At 41.6% G+C, this 20,879-nt stretch overlaps 1 protein-coding gene across 1 annotated transcript; it reads left to right on the top strand.

Moving 5' to 3' along the window:
• The first annotated feature begins 1,118 nt into the window (after nt 1-1,118).
• egln2 (egl-9 family hypoxia-inducible factor 2) lies at nt 1,119-18,160 on the top strand. Its single transcript, XM_015951477.3, has 6 exons — nt 1,119-1,336; nt 1,873-3,278; nt 15,014-15,133; nt 15,230-15,366; nt 17,728-17,795; nt 17,877-18,160. The coding sequence occupies exons 2-6, from the start codon at nt 2,082-2,084 to the stop codon at nt 17,927-17,929; spliced, it is 1,575 nt and encodes a 524-aa protein (XP_015806963.1). The 5' UTR covers nt 1,119-1,336; nt 1,873-2,081; the 3' UTR covers nt 17,930-18,160.
• The last annotated feature ends 2,719 nt before the right edge of the window (nt 18,161-20,879 follow it).

Genomic DNA, 20,879 nt, shown 5'->3' with positions numbered 1-20,879 from the left:
CCCTCGTTCTAGGTGTTGTACTCGCGGGGACCGGGGCTTTCTCAGTCCTTGCACCGTCACTCTGGAACCAGTTGCCACCCTCTGTTAGGCTGTCCCCATCTCTGCCAGTCTTTAAGAGTTGCCTAAAAACCCACCTCCTCCGCTTGGCGTTTCCTGAGCGTGTTTGATTCGGCCCTCTTTTACATTGAATTTATTTCACAGTTTTCATTGGTTCACTCTGTCCCTTGTTTTACCCATCTGTCCTGTACTAGAGTGTTTCACCTTTTTTTGTAATTTGTATTTTGTAATTTGAATTGCTTTTATTTTTGAAGTGCTTTTATTTTTGATTTATTCACTATATTTGTACTTCTACTGTACCATGTTCAGTGCCTTGGGCTTCCTGACAGGGTTGCAGAAGGCGCTTTATAAATAAAGCTTTGATTTGATTTGGTCTGGTTTCCAGGTCAGAGATTTTAAGGTTTACATCGTAGATCCCCAGCTGACATGAATGATTCTTTACTGGCATAAACAAAAAATTTCCAGCAGAAAAAACACTTCATCATAGAATCAGGAGTCTGCAACCTGTCCCCCTGAAGTGGCTCATTTTCTGGCTTTTTATTGTTCTTTTTTTGCAATAAATGCAGAGAATCTGTGCACTTGGTGCACCATAATTATATTTTTGCACTGGTTCTGTGAACTCAGTTTTATTTAAATAATTAACGAAAAACTGTTTTTGTGGACGAATGTAATTTAAGATCAGTTCACTACTAAAGTTAGCCAAAGATGACTTGATCTAGTTTTAATAAAACACATTTGAAATGCAGTTATCTGTATGATTGTTGAGACAGTAGTCTGTTAGCTCACTCCCTAGGCTGCACTATCTCATTGGAACACCATCAACTAGGATTAAGACTAACTGGTTGCTTCTTAGCATCTCCAGTTTAATGTTCAAAGGCCACACAAAATCCCAGTGGCACACTTTTCTTATCTGTTGTGGGGCGGTTTCTGCCGTAGTGGCAGATCACGTGACTCGTGTGCATGCAAATGACTGGCGGGAGCCAGCCAAAGGAGGGGGAGTAGGAGGGGAGGTAGAAGCTAAGATCTGTTCTACACAAACGGGGAGCGGTGCATTTGGTGGTAGAGTGGAGATTGATTGAGCGCGTGTCCGAGCGGCTCCCCTCACTTCCCGGTTGGGTTCAGTGTGTCAGGAGCGGCGCTTGGCCGCCCGGTTGTTATTTATAACCCACAGAAATTGGACGGGACCCGCAGCAGAGCGAGACAACCGGAAATAGCATGCGTACTCCCAGCTTGTCACGTACGCTCGCTGAGGATTTGCATTTGTGTAGGGCTTCCGTAGGTAAGAGTAGTACGCCTTTTCACCTTATTAACTCAATATTAAACTTATCCAACATCAAAAGTATTCAGTGAAATAGATTAGGACAATTATAATAAATCTTTTTTTAAACAAATAGGCGCAAATAAGGGCATTATAAGTTAGTAATTATTAGTTGACAGAGAAGAATAATGGTCTAAACGGCTGCTGCAACAATAAAATATAGCTTAAAAAGTAAAAATAGCGGAAGGTTCACAGCTGCGTAAATGTTTATTGTGATAATCAAAGTAAAGGTGAGTTTTTAGACCTCGCTTCTATTTTGACAAACGTTTAAATTATAAAGCTGAAACAAAAATTCAGAACTTCCTAATGTTGGTTAATGTGTGTGTGATCGTGTGATATGCGTGGCATTTTGTTTTTGGTGCCTTTTTTGATGAAATCAGAAGCAAGGGTGACTTTTCTCGCGTGTTCAACCCTTTTAAACGCATTCTCTGGTGCTAATGTGACTGGTCTGGTCAAGCTATTTATAGCATTAAATTGTATCAATTTACTTTCCGCAGACATCCCACCTTCCCAGCAAACGTTTAAAAGGTGGACAGACGCAAACACGGAGCTCTAAAGAGGCGGCGAGGCCAGCAGTCGCAGCGGATCTGGGACATGAAACTTCTGGAGGTTGCGGCAGAGCTCCTGACAGCAGGAGAAAGCTGCGGCTCAGCCAGAAAATGAGGCGAGGACGTGTGGTACGTGCGCATCCAGCCGACGAGATGAAATGGAGAGTTTGCGACTGACGGAGAGCTCCCCCCGTGGATCCGTCGCCTTTTCAGAGTCGCAGGAGAGGAGCACGAGCGGCCAGCAGCGCGTGTCCGGGCCTCCGGAGGTTCACGCCGGCGCGTACCGGGCGGACATGGGTCTGAACGGCTTCTGCTCGGTGCCGGTCGGGAGCCAGACGGCCGCGGAGCTGCTCGCGGATATGGCCTCTCAGACCAACTCCCCCGGAATCACGACCCCGACGACGCAGTCTAAAAGCGGCGTGCCGCTCAACGTCGGTGTGGTGTCTCCCTCCGCCACCGTGGAGGCGAACCAGGCCGGTGTTGTAGCTCACACCCCACATGGCTACCCCTCACAGGGCGGACAGGCTGGCCCTGCGCACCCCCTCATCGGCATGTGTCTGGTGGAGAACGCGGACAGGGGCGTTCATAGGTTCAATGGGGACCTGAAAATCAGACCGGCTCCGCATCAGAAAAGGAGGTGTGGGGAAAACCGGGACACTGGGTCAGAAATCCATAGGCCTAATGGTCACGTGATGGGGTCACCTGGGTTAGGGGGCTCTTCAAATCTGGTTTTCCCACCCGGAGAGTCTGACTTGAAGCGGAGGAAGCTGACAGATGGAGCTGTTATTAACAAATCACCGGAGGCCTCCAGAGTGACCCGAGGAGTTGCTCTCCTCCCAGTCTCTGTCAACAGCAGCAGCAGCGGTTCCCATAGCAACCCCAACCTGGCTCCTGTTGCTTCTCATACTAATCAGCGCAACGGGTGTTTCGTGGCACCCTCAGACTCACCAGCTGCACCCAGCTTGGCTTCTCCCTGCAGTATGAGCGCCATCCCGGCGCCATTACCTCCTGCAGGTACTGGCTGGTCTGCCGAGTCCATAGCCAAGCAATACATCATCCCCTGCATGAAGTACTACGGCATTTGTGTGAAGGACAACTTCCTTGGGCCACAGTTAGGCAACAAGGTCCTAAAGGAGGTGGGGGATCTGAGTCACAATGGGGATTTTAGAGCTGGTCAGCTCGTGAGCCAGAGGAACATTCCTCCGGGGAGCATCCGAGGCGACCAGATCACCTGGGTGGACGGTCAGACCGACTGTAAGTACATCGGGACGCTGATGGCTCACATTGATGAGGTTGTCAAGTACAGCGCTGCAAACGGACAGCTGGGGGACTGTGTCATCAACGGACGCACTAAGGTGAGACCAGCTACAGGGTCGTACAGAGGGGTTATGGGGTGTTATCCCAGCACATCTCAGGGTAAACAGCCTACGAATAACCCTTAGAGTGAGCGTCGACCCAATGACGTCAGTCAGGCTCATTGGTTGTCTTTTTTTCTGCTCTGCTTTATCTTTGCGTCTGTAATGCCGACATGTGGGTAGGCAAACACACACACACCACAGGTAGCGTGTCAGGATGAGCCATGTGATTTTCCAGCACGTGGAGGGGTGGAGGTTGCACCCTCCCATTCCCTGCCTTCCTACCACTGTGAAGCTGTATCTCCTCCAGCATCACTTTATCTCTGCTAGAATTTTCTACCGTCACTCTGACCACATGAACAAGACACTGGCGTAGTCCACGGGGGTACTTTTTGTTTCGTTTTATTCCTATCATCTGATCTCTCGTAACACACGGCAAAAACATCCCATCAGAGTGAAAAAGAAAAACCTTAATCCCACATCTTTAGCTTCACAGTTTGTCATTTGACGAGATCTAATCACCGTTCCATAAGGATTTATGACGTGACCATTCCATTCAAATTTGTTTTGGAAAAGCTTGGCTAGAAGACAAAGAGCTGATGCCAGATCTTGGCTTTTGGGTGGTTTTCCAGTGTGAAGTGTTGTTTCCTCTGAGGAGAAATAGATCCAGAAGAGCTCCTGTCTTATCCGACTTCAGAACTAGGCACATTAGCACTCCCTAAGGGGAAATTAGAGGAAAGGTGACACCTGGAGCCCTCACAGCTTAATCAACCGGAATATGGATGCCACATGTAGGGTGATGACAGGAAATATGTGGAGAAAGTTTGCATTAGTGTAAGTCGTCAACAAATTCACATACAGTTATGTAAGCTTTAATTCCTCTGATTAACTCGATGAACTTTCCCATCTAAGTTCTTTCACTTCATACACCTTGCACTCGGTGCACTTCTAGTTGACTTATATAAGCTCGACCCGGTCACACCAGTAGCCTTTGCTCCCTGCGACTTGGGATTGGCTCTGCTGTTGACTTTAGGTGACGTTGAATTATTCAACTCGTATTTCTTTTATTCTTGTGGCAGTTTCTGCTTGTATAAATGGTACCCGTGACTGTGTCACAGCATTAGAGAACTTAGTGATACAGGATGTGGTGTTTTCTGGTTCCTCATTAACTAAGTGAAAGGTCCAGGTGAAGATGTTACACTGTCAGCAAGGCGTTGTTTGCGTGCAGCACAAGCAGTCCTCTCTGGGCGTTTCTCTCGACGACGACGGAGCTTAGTGTAGCGGTAGGTACAGCAATGGCGTGTGCACGACAGTAAGTGGTTGGAAAGGAAAAAGAGGAGGATCTGACTTGAGTGGAAGCCAGCTAAGTAGAAGGTCAACTGCAGCTTTTCTCTCCGCCCTCTTCCGTGTCAGTTATCCAATAAAACTTCAATTTTCCAGCCATCTACTTTCTCATTTACGTTGCCCGCTTTCTCCTTCTTCTTATCAACTGTTTTGCTTCATGCAGAAAATATTTCCCTGTCGTTACCTTGGTAACAGGCCCATACAGTGTAGAGCAGTAGATTGTGTTGAAGAGAGGAAGAGAGAGGGTTTGGTAGGGCCCTGAATAATGCCTCACCAGCAGCCAGTGGTGCTTTTCTTGGGAAATGGGACTTCTACAAGAATACGGTAGTGAAACACGTCCAATATGTGGAAGAGAGAAACTACGAACTAGTGCGGAGTGCGGATCGGATGGAAAACGAGCGCTAGAGTGGAATAGATGTGAGAGTTTAGAGAGGGAATGAAGCGATGTGGTACAATCTTCAGCATTATGTCAGCTGCTGCAGTGCGCACTTAGACCCCCCACTCCCACCCTACACCCCCACACACGCATGCATCCAAATAAGCTTAGCAGTGCTGCCATGCTGGCAGCAGCTAAGTACTCCAAAGTGCAGCTTCATCACGGCTAGCTAGCTCTTATACTGACTGATAGTGTCATGGATGTACTGGTAACTCTGGGTGTGTGCATGTTCTTAAAGTGCAATAATATGTAATCATTGACACTAACTTTTAAAACTGTAATCCTCTATCGCACCAATATTACAAGAACAAATTTTCCCATTTGGCACGCCAGTAATCCTGATATGACCTTAATATACCAGACCCTTTCTTGACATTCAGGCAAAACAAGGACACATTTTAAAGGTGTGGTTGACTGAAAAAAAAAAACATTTTTAAAATATTATTTCTGATTATAATCAGTCACTCTGGGTTTTCATGCAGGCTGAACATGAAAATAAGTCTCCTACACCTATCTCCTGCTCTAGTTTCGGAAAATAGGTGGTGAAATGCTGGGATTTGAAAAGCCTCACAATGTGATGTCACACTTTGAATTTGCATTCATGGCCTCACTCACCCATTGAGGTGGCTTGGGCATCTGGTCAGGATGCCTCCTGAACATCTCCCTGGTGAGGTTTTATGGGCACGTTCAACCGGGAGGAAACCTAAAGGTAGACCCAGGACACGTTGGAGGGACTATGTCTCTCACCTGGCCAGGGAACACCTTGGGATTCCCCCGGAGGAACTGGCCCAAGTGGCTGGGGTGAGGGAAGTCTGGACCTCTCGATTTAGGCTATTGCCCCTGCGACCCGACTCCGGATAAGTGGATGAAAATGGATGGATGGGTCTCAACCATCTCGGCTCATGCTCTTTTTTTTTTTTTTGCAGCAAGGAGAGGGAGCAGAGAGTGTGTTGGTGATAGTGACTTTGCAACATGGCTGAACACGTTTTTGTAGCCAATCAGAAATGACATGTGTGTATATCATTAATAATGATGAGTAATACTGCTGCTTTCAGCCCACCTCTGCACCAGCAAACTTCTGCATCTCAGAACAGGAGCATCATAGCTGTTCTTGAAATGACTCATACGGCATTGATTTACATTAGAGAACACTGCAAATGTTTTAAATAATCGGGTAAACCACACCTTTAAGTGTTCTTTGAATTTGGACAACATTGTCACTTTGCTGTGATGTAATTGGTCAATGTCAATCTAATTCAAGATGGCTGCCACGGCTATCAAAAGCAAAACTCAGTCAGTTTTACAGATACTGAATTAAAATGTCATGTGTGAGTAGCGGTGAGTCATTTAAAATGAATAATCCTCGCGCTAACAGATCCTGTTTTTTATAGAAATCTTTCGCTGGAGGTCAAACACTCCTAATCTGATCATTTATATCCCTAGGTTGTACGTCACTGGTGTTCGACAAGAATTCCACGTATACCACGAACAAGTAAACACTTAAATCAATGGCGCTCTGTTTCTAGTGTTCCATGGTGACTCACGTCACACAGAATGAGCACCATTGTGGTCATGGTGACACTGACTCATCAGGGCAGAGGACAGTTTGTCACCTTTCTGTGTTTTGTTCAGAAGAAAAACAGCTAACTCTGACCCGATCTCTAGAGCGCACACACTTTTATTTACCTGCTGATAAAAATCTACAGCAGATGTTTTGAAACTGTGGTGTTTTGGATGCAGCTCAGGATCAGCTGGAGGCTGAAGCGTTGTAGCCTAAGAATGACTGCAGCTCGACACACATGAGCTATTTTGTCAGTTTAATCCCAGTAAACCTGAAATAAATCAGTTATTCCAGCATCTCTGCAGCTCAAGTGTTTCCCTTTCCTGCTGATTAAGTCGGTGTAGCTGAATAACCACAGATGGCACGGATACAGTAAGAACTGCAAGCAGCTAGTTAGTTTATGCAAATTCTGTTTCGGTTTGGTTCAGACTATCAAAGCGACCAGATTACTGTCACGTACATCATTATTCAGCCTTTGTCTGAGTAATCGGACATGGAAATTAAGCAAAAATGGGCTGCTGCTGTTATTAGCAACTGATTTTAACCTCAGAGTTGGGGAATAATGTCCTTGAGTTCCAACCTGGGCTCTATCCAAAATGCGCCCCGTCGAGGACTCGCCATGCTTTGGTTCTGTTTTTACAGAGGAGATTCGAAGGTGGGAGGCTGTTATTGTTTGTGTTTTGCTCCTTACTCAATTACAACCATGTTGAGCTGTGTTCGTCTCATTTAACCAGTCCTCATTCCCTGTCAAAGTTTACTGCATAGGAAATAAATCTGTGATGGGGCACTCCCACACAAACCAGAGGATTTCGTCATTTGTCTGGATCGCGCTGTAAGACATCTGTGCTTGCCTCATAAAATTATAAGTCATCGTGGTTCTCTGGAAGCAGTTCAGACTTGATGAAAACATGAAAAAGCTAAATATAACAGCTTGATATGCACAGCCTGGCACCGAGTTTAAACTTGCGTAGTAGTTTTTAAAGATGGACCGATTCTGGGTCTAGGTGCTGATACCGATTTCAGCCTTGTCACATTTACTTCAAAGAGCTATAATCAGAAAAACATTTTTTGTTTGTTTGTTTTATTTATTTTTTACACTATCTGGTAGGGCTGGGTGATGTGCCCTCAAATCAGTATCACATCATATCGAGCAGTTCAACACGATAACGTTATATGGAAGATTACTTCCCGTACTACCTCTACGGGGGCAGTTGGAGGGTATGATGTAGTACATTTGATCAAGCAAAACCTCGAGGAAAATTGGATTTGGTCACTACTGGCGGTTTCATTCAGCCACTATCCATTGCCCCTGCCCACTCCTTCAACTAGGGCTGGGCAATAAATCGAAAATTTATCGTTATCAAAATTTCTGACTGTAATCGATAATTTATCCCATGTCAATAAATTTGATAATAAAAAAATGAAAAGATGTGTGTAGGTTGGCAACATTTATGTCCCTTTAAGAAGCTGTACCACCTTGAGTCACGTAAAAATGTGACTCAATGTAATACATGTGACAGCCCCATCTAGTGGATAAGTCTTGTTTCTGCGCATACCTGTAGTTATCGTCCATTTATTGTTATCTAGGTGAAATCCTCAATATATCGTGATATTCATTTAAGGCCATATCGCCCAACCTTAGCTTCAACATTTGAATCATCCACTATTTTCTCCATGGTTTGCCCCATCTAGTTATGGCCTTACAGCATCTTACAGGAAAAATGATCACCAGCTAACACAATTCTCTTTTTTTTCTTCCGATACCTAATATATTGACATGGGCAAAATGATGTTTGTATGTATTTTGGTATCAGTATATCGCCAACTTCTACTTTCTGGTTTGCTAGACAATTCAGATCATAGAGGTGAGGGTGAGTTCACAGACCTGGAGAAAAATGTTGTTTTGCTGCTTTAAACTGGTGCATTCATGAATCGAGGAAAAAACTGTCATTTTGAATTCCATCTTTGTCATTTGACTAAGAATCATTCTCAATATGGCATTCGTTCTGAATAATGACCAATTCTGATCACCATCAGCAGATTTGTTGTTGCATTAGGAATACATAAAGTTTAATCCTTTAACTTTTATTAGCAATAAAAATTATTTTTGTACTTATTTATGTGGGACAGAAAAAGTATATTATATTATATCGTGTATTTACCTGTAAAGCACATTTTTGTCTTTATATACAAAGAAAATGATCAGTTTTTTATCATTTTGAGGGAAAACGTTCCCCTTTACTGTACATCATCTTTGATGCTTTAAGCTTTATTCTTAATATAAAAAAAGGTCAGTGGAAAGGGTTTAAATAAGCCAAGTGGAACTATTAAAGGAAAAATGTTCCTGTTGAGTGTGCTGTTTAGCTTTAGTGTGCGTGCCCGTTCTGACGCTAATGGTGCACTTAAAAGGTCAAGAGTCTCTCGACTTCACACACCTTTGCACTGTATATGGTGGCATAGAAATGGAAGTGATGGCAAAGATAAGCAACCATTTGTTGCAACACACTCAATGAATTACATCAGCACATCTCTACTACAGCGTGGATGCAGGGCAGCAGGTAAAAATTGAAGGAGATGCCAGCTTGGAGAATTTCCTTGCAAAATAAATCTGAGCTCAGAAAATCACCGCTTCACGTTGCACTCATACTCCAAGCTGTATTTGTTTATCGTACCCTCTCAGTGCTCTCCATCATTACGCTCATCAGAATATGCAGACAGCCATAATGTTCTCCTTCATAACAGCTGGTTCTGCTGCCACTGCTGTCATTTCTGTAGCAGGAGCTATGATTTGGGCATTAGGGCTCAACCCTAATCCTAACCCAAAAATCAACATAAGTGCAGCTTCTCAGGAAGTGAGAAAAGACAGACAAGAAGTGCTCAGAGTGTCCAGTTCTGTATTTTACAAATGACAGTTTGAGACAGAAACACAGGATAAGCACACTTTTTAACGCCTCAAGCAGTTTAGCCATAAATAACACCACCTTCTCCTAAATGATGGATGTTTGTCACATGCAAGTCACTATGTTATCCTTCAGGCTGACGTGTAGAAGTTTTATTGTGGCTTTTTTTACTTATTACTTATATATGTATTATTTGTGAAACTTCCTGTTATGCATGTACACTCATTAGTCACACTTATCCTGTAGAGAAGGCTGACTGGAATTTTTACATGAAATACCCAGATTTATTGTTTAAAATGATTTCATTCATTCATTTTTTATTTAGTAGTAAAACCTGATGTGGGCCCCCGTTTCGCTGTCATGCTCACAATTAGAACAGGTTGCACAAGAGGATGTTTCCCCACAAGACGCAGTATCAGGTCACCGTTATCAGCTTTGCATGTTGATCTGAGCAATAGGTGAACTTGACTGTGACAGCCGTGTGTTAAAACCAAACAGCTGTTAGGTATTTTATCCTCTTACTTAATTTAAACTCAATGGGAACTTCACCAAAATAAAAAATGAAAGGAAACAATCTCCAAATAAAAACAGGAACCAGCCTTTTATGAGCATCTCTCAACGCTGTCATTATCATTAGGGAAGAATTCCCAAGGCCTGCTCGAAAATGGATATAATTACCATCATTTACCAAAACTCCCATTCTTGTATTTGGAGTTGAAGCTCTTTGAGGTGATGCAGACACTTCCTAAATGTGCTTTTTAAAGACACAACATGTAGTTTTTCCCCAGTAAACTCTGGAAATATCTATTAAAATTCTGTTGAAAATGAATTAACTGATGCCCAGTTGTTGAAAAATATTGTCGGCTTTGTAACATATAACCATAAAAATCTGGTCTAAAATACAGGTCTAAGTCTTTGAGCGACACAATATTAGATGCAGTGCTTCCTTCTACGTGAGCCTGTGAGGACAAAACACATTTGCTGATGTGTTACATAAAACTTGTTGTTTTACACATTTATTCCTTTTTGCCAGAGGTTGAACAGTCTGATGAAGTATTTGTTAAAATAATTGCACTCCCACTGATTTTTGACCTTAATGGCCATCCGGTGGTAAGGTCTTACTTGAACACAAACAAACTGCATGCATGCAGTGATTTAGGTATATACTGACCCTATTACTTTAAGCTAATATCTAAAGCAAGATACAACAAATTGAAATTTAAAGAAAAATATTATGTTTTGGCAAATTTTGAAATGTGTCAAAGTTATAAATAATAACTTTCTTTTTCATTGTAGATGTGTTTCAGCTGTTTTAAAGGCTCTATTTTTTAAAATCTTATAGCAATTTATGCAACATTGTTTCACAATATTTTAAAGCTTCTAAGTATTGCTTTCTGTCTGTCTGGAATCCCCTAAAGTAACACCGAGCAGTTTCCTGCTCCTCCGCCCTACTGGTTGAAAGTGGACAACCGTGCTGCAGTCTGTTGTAGCTAGTGCTACCACTGAGCTAACGCTAACATAAGCCAACTAATACTAAAATAAACCACAAAGTGAAAAGATTCACACAGTTGGACAAAAAATATTATACTTACAAGTCCAGTACCAACAAAGCCAGGTCACCATTAAGCCGGGCGTACACTGTGCGACTTGTTCCACTTTTTTGAGCCGATTTTCCACTCGTGCGAGAATCCACGAGATCGGGGCGAGTTTTGCGCTGAGCGTCGTGTAGTATACAGGGGGTTACGAGAGGCGATTAACACCACGTGACCAGCTACCGATCAGCAATCGTGAGCTCGCACAAACTTCTGGCGTGTTTAATATTTTGCTCGTCCCTCGTGAGGGTATCGCACTGTTGAAGCAGCGCTGCGAGCAGCTGCGACCCAAAAAGTATCAGAACCGCTCACGGCGCATGCGCAATCATGCATCAACACTGCTCGCCCGCTATTTCCCTAATAACACACGTTGTTTGTTTTTATTTCTACACGTTTTTTTTTTTACTCACAAAGATTGTCAAGAAAGCGTGTTTGTCGTGTTCATGTCAAATTAATCTGATCACAAAACACAGATTTACTTTCTTTATTTCGTTTTCCTCATCCAACCCCCATAAATCCCTGTGTGTCCTCCTGCAGCACTCCCGAAGGACAACAGGCAAAACAAGACAAAAAAGTCTGACGTGTTGAGTAAAAACTGCTATTTTTAGCATATTTTTAGGTCCGACGTGTTGCTACCAGACGTGCAGTGTGAGCAGTCAGATCGCATCCGAGAACTGGGTCGTACAGTGTGAGCACATGACTCGTGAGATCTGCTCTGCGAGGAAGTCGTACAGTTTACTGCTAGATTTTGCCATGATGTCAACAGAAAAGGCAGAGTTCTTCTTTTTGTGTTTATTATTGACGATTGGTGAACTGAAAATTCTAACCGCTAGCATTACAGCGAACAGCCGTTTAGCGATAAAGAGTGTGTTTTTTGATCAAGTGAGGGCCACAGAGGGGTGTCAAATTTGTAACTAGTCAAGTTTCTAACTCAACGGTCACTGAGATTAATGTTAATGCTAGGGATGTGCTCTGGTAAAATTTTGGCGATATGTGTCACGATACAAGGGAGACGATACAATATATCACGATATATTGTGATACATTCAGTCTAACGCTATTAGCAATTTTTAGACTGATTCTTTTTGTAGGAATATTCAATAAACAGTCCAAACTGATACTTAACATGTTTAACATGAGGTATCTAAACCATAACAGAGGGATTTACATTTCAATGGTGGAAACCAAACCCATTGCACACTGCTGCTAAATGGCGGTCAGTGTTTGAATTGCACCAAAAACAAAAGAAAATACACACATGTTTGCATGTCAGTTCTTCCAAAAATTAGATACAGGGATTTTGAATATTGATATATTGCAGGATAAATATCACAATATATTGCCATATAGATATTTTGTTACATCTATTGTTAAACCTTTTGCTTAAAGTGTAATAACACATCTATTGCTACTTTAATATTTTGGCCAAAGAGAAAGAAACAAAACATCCTAATATAAAATCAAAAGCACATAAAAAAGTAATAGTTGCACGAACCACTGTGAAACTTTGGAAGTTGAAGCAGTCTTCAAACAACAGCAACACATTGTGGCCTGAGCTGCACACAAATTAGTTGTTAGCTTATCAGTGCTGTCTTTAAAAGGCTGTTCAGGAAGTAAGATGGTTTTAAGCTTTGGCCAAACTATCCATTTGCAGGTAACGGGGTTTTTGAGTCAGAAGAGTCAGAAACATGGCTACATATGAGAGGAAATTACTCAATGTCAAATAAAAAGGAGCTGCTGTTTTGCAGGATTTTTGATTTAACTGAACTGATGTTATCATACGAAACCCTCCCACTTTCCCGCACCCAGAATATGATTATTTGAGCAATCCTGGTGATGATTTTGTTTTGCCAACATTCAGAATTCTCATCGTGACTCGGAGGTTTTTCTTGGCACTTGTAGCAATAAAGGTCTGGAGGTTAATGAGCTCTGACTGTGAGTGTGAGGGCTTTAATGAGGCCTGATCAGGGCGACTGAGCAGAGTCACTTGACTGTGAATTAGATGGGAAACTGCATGCACAAAACACCGTATCTGTCTATAACACTGCTGCATCACAACTTCAGCTACATCCATGCTGCAGCGGCATGGAAGCTTAGTCATGGCTCATACTGTCCTAAGCTGCGTTTCAGTGTGGATCAGCACAAGTCAAGACACTTCTGTTGTTGTCATCCTGAGGAAATGGTCATTTCCTGAATTCACAGTTTCCCAGTCGGCATCATCTGTAAACTTTTCCGGCTCTGCTAACTTACGGATCTGAAGACAGCCAGAGGAAAGACTTTCTGTGTTCTGAAACGTGAGCATGTTCCAGAAGATCACTCTGACGTCGGCTGGAGCTCGTTTCTAACGCCGCTCTGTTTCCACTCTCAGAACATTTCTGACATGAGATCTCCTGGTGACCCTTGTCTGGAACGTGCATTGACTCGGGAGCTCTCACGTGAGTCTCGGACTCCCCAGAGAGAGCGGTGTCCAGCATGTAAAACATCAAGTGGGGGAAATGCCAGTGTGGGACCATTGTTTGAGTCTGGAGACTTTTTCTTAGCTGGGAACGGAGGCTGAACTCTGACATGTTTCTCAGCTAACAGAATGCCACGAAGGGACATGAATCACATGGTTCACCTTTAAAGTAGTTGACTGTGGAGCAGCAGGAAAGACCAGTAGCACGCTATTCATTACAGTGAAATCCTGAGAAATATTCCATGCCACCATATACAGATCTATGCAAAAAATTGGATATTTTATAATGTTTGGAAACTTGAATATTTTAAAGAGGTCCTTCATTGAGGAACCATTCTTTACTTCTTTTTAATTAATAATTTTTTTTGAAAATTGTATGTTTCTCTGAGTTTTTCATGCAGGCTGAACATGAAAATAGTCTCCTACACCTATCTCCTGCATTAGCTTCTAATAGAAAATAGACTGTGAAACCCTAGGATTTAAAAATCCCGACAGATCTACTCTCACTGTCACTTAACATTCATCGACTCGCCCATCTTGACTCATGACAAGGAAGGCTGTTGTTGTCTTAGCGCCCAGGAAACGGCAGAGACAGTCTCGGCTAGTAGAAGCTAACTGTTAGCATTAGCAACTTCACCACACAGCAGAACTCCTCCAGGCTTGTAGTATTTCTGGAGATAAAACATAAACAATGCAGAGTAAACAGAGTCAGTTAGCCAATCAGCGGCGATATGCCCAAATATGAGGAAATAAGAGTCCAAATCCTGCTGTCTGAAGAAGCTACCTTCACCTCTGGCTGGATTCTCCATGCTGAAACAGGTGCACCAGAGCTTTTTTTCCCCCCGGAGTATGACTTGCAAGGCATTCACTTCTACTAGAGACCACTGAAAATGAATTGAAAATACAAGTCAAGGAACTCTTTAAATTATTACAATAAATAATTATTATTTATTGTAATAATTTAAAGAGTTTGAAAATATTATGATTATGAAAATAATCGTTAGTTGCAGCCCTAAAATAATAACTCTTCGATCTTCTGGAATATATTTTTTTATTTATTTATGGGAAAAACTTCAATATTTCCTGGATCAAATTCTGAAATTTGCCAGAAAATAACTGGTATTCTATGATTGATAGATTATAAATTTGCAAGAAAGAAAGTTAAAATCCCTTTTAAAATGTAGTAGTTGAGGATTGCTGTAAAGACACCGACACCAGTCAGTGACTCAATGCCGCCTACTGGGTTCCTTATTTAGGAAACTTTTTACTGATTGGCTTAATGAACTGACCTGTATTGGTATGTTTACTTTGTGAAGTGCCTTGAGACGACTCAAATAAACTGAATTGAATTAATTGATCTCACTTGAATACATAACATCTGATATACTATTTGTATTTGAATCAGCCACTGATGATCAAATATCTTTCTTTTTTATGTTGTTTTTAGGCCATGGTTGCTTGTTACCCTGGGAAGGGGACGGGTTACATCCGTCATGTTGACAACCCAAACGGCGACGGACGCTGCATCACCTGCATCTACTATCTTAACAAGAACTGGGATGTCAAGGTGCATTTATGTATTCCTTTACTTATAAGAGAAGCGAAACCACAACAGCTGTGCATTTTGTTGGAGACTGATCTTTGTGTGCATCTGTCGTTGCAGAAGCAAGGAGGACTGCTGCAGATCTACCCTGAAGGCAAAAATGTGGTGGCCAAAATTGAGCCTTTGTTTGACAGGCTGCTCATCTTCTGGTCTGATCGCCGGAACCCACATGAAGTCAAACCAGCCTACGCCACTCGGTCAGTAGCTCCACACTGGAAGCTGTGGGTTTTATTATACTCCTTAATCCAGATGATGAATAGCACCACACACACACACACATACTGTTGCAAAGCCATAATAAAGATTTTCACAGCCAAGAATCTCACCGCCATCCTTAATCCCTTTGTCTCCTCTCCTCTAAACCTAACAGCTCTGTTAATCATGCTTGTTTAGTTTAAAATCCAATCAGTCAAAAATCCGTGGAAATAAAACCAACTGGCCAGCTGTGTAACGAAATCAGGGTGCACGGCGGTGGATGTTTCCCTGATGCCGACATGATATTGACCCGCTGTGTGCATAAACACTCTCGCACAACGGGCTTATTTACATCATTGCAAGAAATTGTTTTGTCCAGCCGAAATCACGTGAAACTGAGCCTTCCTGCCGTCCCTGCCGGACAGCTGGTGGGGGGGGGGGGGGGGGGGGGGCAGGAAGTGTGTGCTTCCTGAGGAGTTCAGTGGAAGGGGGTGGAAGGTTTGATAGCAGGACTCATGCAACACACACACACACACACACACACACACACACACACACACACACACACACACACACACACACACACACACACACACGCACACACACACGAAACAGGAATAAACAACAAAGCCCCACATGAGGGATAGGAAACTGTAGAAATGAACTCTCTGATGTCCTGGACTTTCTTTGTTCTGGACCGTTATTCAGCAGTGTTTATAAATAGACTGGTCTGCATTTATTGGACAGTTATTGTTCATCATTGTATTGATTTTGTTATTTTTTGGGTAGGGGTGTAATTCCTAGGGATGATCCGATCACATGATCGGAAATCGGCCCCGATCATGTGGTTTCAGACTGATTGGGACTCGGGCTTTACTTCCCGATCCAAGCCCCGATCCGGAGTTGGATACTGGGTTCAAATTACAGGAGAGCAACTTGGTTCTCCTTAAAGGTTGTCAGGCTCCCCTGATGCCCTTAACTTACACACCCAGAAGGAGCACAATAGAGATCCAGTTTCTACCTATGTTATGTTATTTACATGGACTCAGCATAGCGGGAATTCTTTTGAGCAGAGATGCAGAGAGCGGCAGGCAGACCGCTGGTTATTCACGAACTCCAGCAGCGTTCTGCACACGGCCACAGTAACATTTTCCAACTTTCTAAGTGGTGTCACCATAAAATATATAATTAAAACACAGTCATTCGTGTCCATTCACGTTCTCTCTGGTAAGTTCTGTCTGTATTTGAGCATGACGTGTAGTCGCGCTGCAGCGCTCATCACTGGCGCAGCCGGGCAGCGCGGCGCACACTCCGCTTTTTTGCGGTCAATAGATCAATTTAATTTGCTTGTTAAAAAGTTACTTGTGAGGTGAAAAAGAAGGAAGCAGGCAGGAGTTTTTCTGGAGGACTGGGAGATGCAGGAAGATCAGAGACTGACGGGACAGGAAGATAGGAAAATAAAAACCAAGAAAACAAAACAAAGTTCTTAAAAATTTAAATGTAGGTAGATTGATCCCACTACACATTTGTACCTGTATAAAGCAATACTTTATCAGCATGTAGTATTTATATAGTTGATACAATTCAGATCATCTTCAAAACTCCGTCCCATGCCCAGGGACGTATCTAAGCATTTTGGGGGCCGAGGCAAAATAGACCCCTGCCAGGTATTTTAAGTTGAAGTGCTATCTGTTTTTGTATTAGACTTTTTATATTTGCAATAAAGTCCAAAAGTGAATAATTTATGTTATTTATTACTTGATTGTTCAAGCTATCTCACAGAAGTGATCTGTTGTTAAAAATTAAAATAAAAGGTAATTAAATAAAAAAATAAGGAACATTCTGGAACTGCTTCTTCCTTTTCTTTCTTTATTTTTTTATGTATTGAAAGTATCGGATCAGGACTCAGTATCGGCAGATTCTCAAAATCAAATGACTCGGACTCAAGGGCAAAATAACCTGATCGGGACACCCCTAGTAATTACCTTATAAGTTATTCCTAAAATCAAAACAATTTTAGCTAAAGAAGCTCTGGTCTTGGCTTTTTGTTGGTGAAGCTCTGATTCCTGTTTTTTACCAATCAGATCTCTGCTTTTGGATTATTTAAATATTTAACAATGTGTTCATAATAACCCCCCCCCCCCCCCCCATTTTTTTACACATCTAATCTTCAACATCTAAATTCTAAATACCAGATTAACTCGGATTGCTTGAAGCGATTGTGAATTCATGAATAGAGGGGAAAATAAATTTATTTGCATACCAGTTAATGGCCAAGCTAAAATCAACCTATTCCAGGCTCCTGCTGAGCCATCGGTGCATCTCTAACATCATCTTCTTCCTTTTTCTGTGTTTTCTTGCAGCTACGCCATCACAGTCTGGTACTTTGATGCCAAAGAGCGGTCGGAGGCTAAAGAGAAGTACAGATTAGGTACGTTTTAATTATGACTCTAATATGATTTTTTTTAAATAATGATTCTAATTCTAGTTTTTGTTTTTCTTTTTTGCACAGCAAGCGGACAGAAGGGGGTTCAAGTGCCTGTCACTCAAAACGGCAGGTCCTAAATCTCCTGAAGCAATTGGCGAGCGCTCTCAAAGTATTCTGTGCCTTTTTTCGCTGCTAATGGACGTCGTTAAACAGTCAGTCGCTGCTGCAGCTGCTTTCTCGAATCACACCACGGCCTCTGGTGTGAGGGTCAGGCCGATCGGAGTTCTAGAGTCCGGTTATACTCGCCTAGATGGCGGAGGTGAGATCAGACTCAGGAGACGTAGCAGCAAAGAAAACTTCCCTCTGAGTCGCCCTTGAAGACCTGAATTTCTGGATTTTAATAATTTTTTTCTTTCCCTTTTTTTTTTTTTTTTTTTTGCCTGTTATTGTGTACGGACATGTGAACATTTGACTTTGTTCTGCCGAATGTGTCATTTAAAGTTAAAACACAGACGTTATGTGTGGAGGAACAGGTGGAATCTGTGTCCTGGGTTCATTATTCTTGTTTTCATGTGGCGTAGTCACCTAGTCGGTGTGTGTGTGTGTGTGTGTGTGTGTGTGTGTGTGTGTGTGTGTGTGTGTGTGTGTGTGTGTGTGTGTGTGTGTGTGTGTGTGTGTGTGTGTGTGTGTGTGTGTGTGTCCACGACAGAAAGGTCCTGATCTGATGATTAATGCTGAGGTAAATAGACTTTATCAAGCTAACAACATATTATATATACATAGAGAGAGAGAAAAAAACAGTATGATCTTTTTTCAACTCTGGTTTTTGAATATGTGATGCTCCATGAGTCTCACCCGAGTTGAGGTCCAGATGGACTCTGTGTTATGACCAACATGACAAACCTGTTGCAGAAAGCCTCTCAAAACATCTGCAACTCTAACAGACCCATGGGGCCAGTCAGGCTCCAACACCGTTAAAGCACAGATTCCAGGATGCCCTGTGTGAAGAGATGAGTGAAACCAGGTTTTATTTGTATTATTTTTGCTCTTGTGTGCGATCAAGTGTTCCTGTGTTCCTTCACACAGCCAGGGTCTCAGCGTTTGTTAGAATGGTTCAAACAGAAGATTTATTTTTTAAATGCACTTTATTTTGTTTCAGACGCCATTTGTGAATGATGGACAAACATTTGGGTTGATGTGGATGATGTGATATTCAGATTCAATACAAATGATAACGGTGAGAACAAATAAAAATGGTTTGCCTTTTTTGAAGTATTGGAAAATGTCTTTTTTTTCTATTTTATAAAAAAAATATTGCAGTATTTTTGGGATAAAGGAAGCAGCTCCAGACAATTCCTTTTAAAGAGAAAAACCAGAAGATGTATAGGAAGTTTAAAATAATTATTCTAAAGCAGCTTTAACCGTCCAGCTAAGAACTATCAGGACAGTTTTAACCGAGTGTGTTGGAGAAGATGAGCTGATGAGTATTAATAAACCCACACGGTCCAGGACGTGTTTGACACCCGAGCAGGGTTTCTATATTGCTAAAAATAAGAGAAATCAAAGAAATTCCATTTCTGAAATGTATTTCTGCTTCAAAATTCTGCATTTTATCATCAAATATAAATGCTAATAAATCTGAACACTAAAATGAGGAGAGCTGTAATTGTAGAAGGCACTCGTCACAATGGAAATGCTGGGAATCTGCCGCTGAGTCCCATGGTATAAATGGAAACCAGCAGCTTTCCAAGAACGGAGAGCAGCTTTTGCATCACAGATAAACCGGTGATGTCATCAAGATGGCCGACTCAGCTCAGCCTGGTACCCCCCTTCCAGTGTTTGAAATTGACCAACTAGATAGTAATTGATTGAAGTATGCTTATTTTTATGGATATGGGCAGGAGATCATTTATGAACAGAATGCTGATTCTCTGAACTGCGGTCATTCTACAGGTGCTACATATTTTTTATGTGATATTTTTATGAAAATATATTTCAAAAGACATTATCGTAAGTTTAATTTGCAATCTCCTAATCATTGTGCTTTCTAATTTGCCTGGAAGACTGGAAATAGTGGAAATAATCAATTTAATTACTAAAAAGTTGAAGAAAACTTTTAGTTGCACCAGGATTGAAGCTGAAATCAGACTAAAATGCACGAATTTAGGAAGAATTATTTAGATCTAAGAAAAATTGCACAATCCATCATTACGCTTTTATGTGAAATAATGTTTCTCTGACTGCTGAAAGGGGAGTTTTCTCTAACCAAACCCAGTTTGCCTTTTTTTAATGTAATAATACAAGCCAGAGCTTTTGAAAAGATAGTTACCACATTTATAAATTATTGATCTAAATGAAAAATCATCAAAAGTTGAAAACTGATCTGAGCTTCACCTGAAATAAATAAAAATCCCAAGAACCAAAGAAAAAGTATCCTAATTTGCTTTGCAGCATTATATATATATATATATATATATATATATATATATATATATATATATATATATATATATATATATATATATATATATATATATATATGTATATATATATATATATATATATATATATATATATATATATATGTATATATAAGTGTGTGTGTACACACATACACACACACACACACACACACACACACACACACACACACATATATATATATATATATATGCTGATGTTACTTTCAAATAGTTTACTTAATATATCACAAATAACACTTAGGAAAACCTGCTTAGGGCCCCTCATAGCCGTGGGCTTAAAATAGACATGAAACAAACTGAGTCTCGGAGAATCCAGCTGTTTGGTTGTTCCTAATATGAGGACAGACTTGCGAAGTGCAGGAAAATAAACATCAAGTTCATGTGAAACTGTTGGCTGTTTTTAGTCCAGAAGCCAAAATAGAAAGTCGGTCCTGTGAAACGGTTCAGTTGATTGAGTTCTGAGTGAGCTGGTAGCAAATGTAAAGCTTTTTAAATCATTATTCTGCAGCAACATAAACTACAGAGGGTGTAGCTTCTGGAGCACAAGAGAAACCCTAAACGCCAAAATGTTACAGTTACAGTTAATGACATGTATGTGGTTAAT

Source organism: Nothobranchius furzeri, chromosome 13, assembly GCF_043380555.1.
Source record: "Nothobranchius furzeri strain GRZ-AD chromosome 13, NfurGRZ-RIMD1, whole genome shotgun sequence".
In the NCBI taxonomy this organism is placed as follows: Eukaryota; Metazoa; Chordata; class Actinopteri; order Cyprinodontiformes; family Nothobranchiidae; genus Nothobranchius; species Nothobranchius furzeri.
This window is presented reverse-complemented; position numbering and strand designations above follow the sequence as displayed.

Bases quoted from the DNA above. Each gene is read 5' to 3' on its own strand.
- egln2 (XM_015951477.3), top strand. From the start codon at position 2,082: ATGGAGAGTTTGCGACTGACGGAGAGCTCCCCCCGTGGATCCGTCGCC. The intron at 3,279-15,013 runs GTGAGACCAGCT...TGTTGTTTTTAG, and splicing joins TCATCAACGGACGCACTAAG to GCCATGGTTGCTTGTTACCC. The intron at 15,367-17,727 runs GTCAGTAGCTCC...GTTTTCTTGCAG, and splicing joins AAACCAGCCTACGCCACTCG to CTACGCCATCACAGTCTGGT.